This window comes from Dendroctonus ponderosae, unplaced genomic scaffold, assembly GCF_020466585.1.
Source record: "Dendroctonus ponderosae isolate FM_Combo_2020 unplaced genomic scaffold, Dpon_F_20191213v2 Dpon_F_20191213_9, whole genome shotgun sequence".
NCBI classification, from domain to species: Eukaryota; Metazoa; Arthropoda; class Insecta; order Coleoptera; family Curculionidae; genus Dendroctonus; species Dendroctonus ponderosae.
Window position 1 is genome coordinate 5,994,440 of NW_026019116.1, and position 5,213 is coordinate 5,999,652.

General features: G+C 40.4%; 1 protein-coding gene across 1 annotated transcript in view; it reads left to right on the forward strand.

The window, feature by feature from the left end:
* Positions 1-5,213, forward strand: part of LOC109542298 (band 3 anion transport protein) — a gene marked incomplete in the record, with an annotated part of 45,429 nt that overhangs the window by 8,620 nt on the left and 31,596 nt on the right. Inside the window, 1 exon segment of the mRNA XM_048669971.1 lies at positions 1,340-1,685. Coding sequence (XP_048525928.1) covers positions 1,626-1,685 — 60 coding nt within the window.

Sequence of the window (5,213 nt, forward strand, 5' to 3'; positions counted from 1 at the left end):
TCGCATTCATCCGGACATAATTTCAGCGTCTTTAGTAACTTCTCGCATCTAAAAGCTGCATTCGGAAGCCCGAAATAGGTGCTTTATTCGGTTTTTTCAAATTTTGAAATTGTGGAGGGTTAAAAAAACGCATTTTTCTGGATAAATGCTAGCATAGTTTTACCGCATTTTAGAACATCCAACATCGAAAACACACGTTCGAAAGCTTGAAATCTTCCGTTTCTTCAGCGGTTTGAAATTTCCACATCAGCGCTTAAATCGGCACGCTGCTCAGCAAAGAGTGTGCAGGACTTCAAAAGACAAACAAACTTCCCCGGATAAATCCGGCGGTAGTTTCACCCCCTTTGAAAACTGCCAGCATCTGAAAACTGCGATTGAAAGCTCGAAACGCGGACTTTCTTGGCAAACCTAAAGTGTAAAAGTGGCATTTGACTTCGTCTCGGTTGGTGCTCAAGAGTGTGGAGATTCAAAAAACGACTTTTCCCGGATAAACCGGCCGGATCTCCGGCACCTTCAGCACCTTCCGACACATGAAAACTGCCCTTGAAAGCCCAAAACCTACCCTTTCTTCAACCGGCTGCCGAAGCCCCAATTGATTTCGGTACGAGGCTCATTGGAGGAATCTTCACAAAGCTCCTTATGCCCTGATTTGGAATCATTTCACTAGTTCTCCTTGATTTTAAGACGAAAAAACTATTCACTCTCGGCAAATTGCATGTTTGACCTCATATACCGTACAAACAATATGGCATGTAAATACAAGATTCTATTAATACTTTAAAAAGCATTTGATGTGCGTGAGCCGTCGATAAATAAGAAAAATAACGGTTTTCAGGGTCAATTTGAAAAAAATGCGCAACTGTTGTTTTAATCAAGCGAAACGCTGCACAAAAAAGCTCATTTATTCGGGTGGCAAACTTGAAACTTTTGGTTGAAAGGAGCGGCTTGGCAAAGACGATCAGCAAATCTGAAGGAAACGTTTTTGTCGCAAACCATGCAAGTTGCAATGACAAAGTGCACAATGCGTAGTGGCAAAATTTGCAATCTACAGTGGCAAAAACGCAAACGCTTTTAAGCTTAAAAAGCGCAACAACTGCAACAGTTTATCCAATGACTTTGCGCATTTTTCCCTTGTACTGGTCAAGTGCAGCTGAATCCATTGGAAATGCGACACTGAGCAGCTAATTATAGTGCGTTCACACTAATTTAAATCAAATGCGGGCCACATGAATTCCAATCTAGCGGGCAACGCGATCGGTTGTTTAATTAAATTTTAATTAACACAAACAGTCCATTTAAAGCCAATCAACCTTAAGCAGCGTGTGTGTTTTTTTTGCAGTTTAGTGCTTCCAGACCGCCAAAGAGCCCAAAAACGGGTCCGACAGGGAAATCGGCACGTCGTCCTGCCAGGGCTCCTCTTTGTAGTGTCGAAACGTCGTTGACGCTGACCAATCCCCGGTTCTTTCAAATGTTATTTGCCATCACCCGATTGGGCCGCTCACCTAGAAAAAAAGTCTGCATCGCTTTCCCGTAGGACTCTGAGGAACAGCTTAGTGCTTCGAAACTTTGACGCGAAGTGTACGAACATCGACATTAAAAAAACAATATAAAACGCGAAAGTGAACATGAATTCTGCCCAGAGGAACAACCTGAGGAAACTGTCTTTTTTGGGATTCAAAGCTTCGGTAAGTGATTTTAATATTTCCCATTTTCCACACTACATATCGTGTCCGAAAAACGTGCAGTCAGTCAAGCGTCTTCTGAGGATGACGAAAAGAACCCGAGCAAAGCATTCACGTCGAGTGCACTGACTAAATGTGCGCCCCACCCAGTGTCAAACCTGGATCGTCACCATGCCTACGCAGGGAGCAAAGGGCGCGGGCGGTAAACGCCCCACCAATCAGAGCTCCTAAACACTTGTTCATTGAACGAAGCGAGTCCACCGAAATAATTATCAGATCTTTCAGATGCGAATGCCTTCTCCAAATGGAGAAACTGGCAAGTTTATGCTTAATTTCAATTGAAACTTGAGATTTTTTAGGAGCGGGTCCCTGATCGCCATGATCGAACGTTGGCTGTTTTGGCTGGCAAAAATCCAGTTTTTGTTCCATTTATGGGGAATTTTCTGGACTTTCAGACCCAAATCTCTTCAATCGGTGTGGCAGTTTCCAAGTTGCTACTGTATTTCTGTTGGGAGCTTTGATTTTTTAAACACCGGCGCTTAATAGTTAAAAACATTCATTTTTGGGCCAGCGTTGACTTGTCCGGTAAAAGTTCGCCTTGGGTGCGATTTAACTGAAAATTTCACAACTGTTTGACTTAGATGTTTCCCTTAGATGGTGAAAACATCAAGTTGTTATCTAACTTCAGGCGGAAGTTATCAATTTTTGAAAAAACATTTTTTTAGTGAGCGAGTGTATTGAGAAATAACTGCACTTGTTGGGCCAACTTTGGCCTGGCTGCCAAAAATCAGGTTTGAGCGTCATTTTACTGAAATGTTCCGCATTTTCAGGCTCGAATGTTTGTGATTGATGGAACAAATTCAATTAAAAAAAATGAATGCGTGTCTTCATCCGGGCATTTATTTTCGGGCCCACAATGACTTGGTTGACAAAAATCAAGATTGAGTGCGATTCCACTGAAACTTTCCGGACTTTCAGGCTGAAATGTCTTCTAAAAGTGTCGATATCCTCAAGTCGCTACTCAATCGCGTTTGAAAATTATCAAGTTTTAAATTAATGCGAGGAATTGTGCCGAAACATTCCTGGTGTAGCCCGCATTCAGGTGGCTGGAAAACTTCAGGATTTTGCGACATTTGACTAAAACTTCCACAGCGTTCCGACTGAGATGTTTTCTATGGATGGTCAAAAGGACAAGTTCCTACTTGATCTGGGATTAAAGTGGCACATTTTTGAAAGCACGTGGATAAATGCATAAAGAGACTCAGTTTTAGGCCATTAGTAACCGGGCTGGCAAAAATCAGCATTTAACGCGATTTAACTGAAACTTTCCCGGGTTTCAGGCTCAAGTGTCTTCTATCAACTACAAAACCTACATGTTGCTACTTCAGGGCGATTAGAAACTATCCTTGTGTAAAAACACCGGAAAAACTGTGTTAAAACGTTTATCGTTAGGTCAGCTTTGCCTCGCCAGGTAAAATTTAGCATTAGGAACTTTCGGGGCTTTTTGCTTCAAACCTCTTCTATCGGTGGTCAAGATTTCAAGTGTGTCAATGTATGTTTGAAAATGTGCATCGCCAGCCCTAACTAAGCTGTAAAAATAAACTGGTTAAAAAAGGATAAAAGTGTCAATCTGTGTATAAAAATTTGTGTTTCAATCACCGAATAAGGGGGAAAGTTCCGAAGAATTTCATCTAGAAGACCAAAGTCTCTTTTACATATTCTGCAAGTTTCGATTTTTCGCCCTTATCGGGAATGTCTGGGGAAATTTTCAAATTTTCATGATTGAAACTTTTTATGAGGAAAAGTGTCGATGTATGTGTAAAAATTTGAGTCTTGAGTCCTAATTCAGCTGCAAAATTGCGGACACTATCTGAGCAAATAGGAAAGGTCGTTTTATAAGTCCTGACAGTTTCGATTTGCCACCATCATCAGGAATTTTAATGGAAATGTTTGAAACTAGCTGATTGTCAAGAGTAAAAACGTGGATCATGACACAAATAAAAATTCGTAAGTTGATTACAAATGAAACTAGGCACATGGGGATTGTTCATAGAAACTAGAAAAACTCTCTTTTTTAAATGCTGCGCAGCTGGATTTTCCACCTCCCAAGTTGGATTTTTCAGAGAATTTTCAAATTCGGTAATTTTTTTCCAGCAATAGTGTCGATTTGTTTAAAAATGTCCAATTAATACCCAAATTGAGCTTCAAACTGGCGGAAATCCTGACCGCAAAAGGGAAAACGCATCCTATAAATGCTGAAAGTTTCAATTTTTCAGCACGATCAGGGATTTCAGGGCAAATTTTTTACATCAGCTAGTTTTTCAAGAGTTAAAGTGTGACTGTTTGCATAGAAACTCGCATTCGAAGCATAAATAGAGCAGAAATGTTTGAAAGAATTTCATTTGAATGAGCAAAGTCTTCTTTATAGAGCGTGAAACTTTCAATTTTCCTCGTTCATCAGTTAAATTTTTAGGCGGAAACTGTAGATGCATGTTTGAAAATTTGCATCTCAAGCCCAAAAATTGCGTGAAATTTCATCGGAAACCGGAAATTCTTTTTTAGCTTCAGTGAGTTTCAACTTTTTTTCAAATAATTAAAAATTCTATATTTTAAAACGCATTTTTACAGGATCTTCCAATGAAAAAACTTTTATTTTTTCTTGACTCCTTAAGTGTTGAAAATGGGACTCGCTGTACCCAATATAATGAGCTTCAGAAGTGTTTCGAATGACTCGATGAAAGGATGCTCTCACTTATCGAGTGTGAACAATAAACTACGCCCCTGCTTACCATTCCGGGATAACAAAGCTATTTTTAGCAACGGGAGATAACAAGAGAATTCGTCATTTTTCACTAGCGATCCGCAGGAAAAGTTTACTTTATTGTAATGCCACACCATCCTTGCTCCAGGGCGTTTTTGCCTGTTTACGCCCCGCATATTATGCTTCTGTGTTATTGAAACCACCTGGGGAATATTTCCACGCAACCTGATCCTTGTAGGCCCTTTGCCTTAAGAAAAAGCCACTCTGTGTCTGGTAAACAATGTTGTGATTGAATGATGATCATCTTCCCTGAAAGTTTTCTGCACAACTTTTTGGGGCGGTCCACCCTACACCGGTTTTCCTGCGGAACTTAGTCTCAGTTGCCCTTAGCCCTGCTTAGGTAAGCGGAAGGGTGGCATTGACCTTGTTTTCGCATCGCTGAAATATTGCTCACTTGTGGAATTTTCGGCTGAAAATCGCAGCTTTTTTTCTAGTTTTTTACCGAAAACAGCTTTTACATGCACGAATAAGGTGTTTGGGTAAAAGTAGTGGCTGTAGTTTCGCTGTTTTAACAAACTTCCGCTAGAGAGTGAAGTGAGAGACGTGAAGAGTGCAGATAAACTTTAACGATTTTTTATGCTCAGTGTTGCTCATTGATGTGGTGAGTTTGAATTGGCTGAGAGTTCAACTCGCAAAATTACACTGAATTGAGCTTCGCCATGCACGATTCGGTCGATTTTGTTTAGGTCTGGAAAGTCAATTTTGAAAAA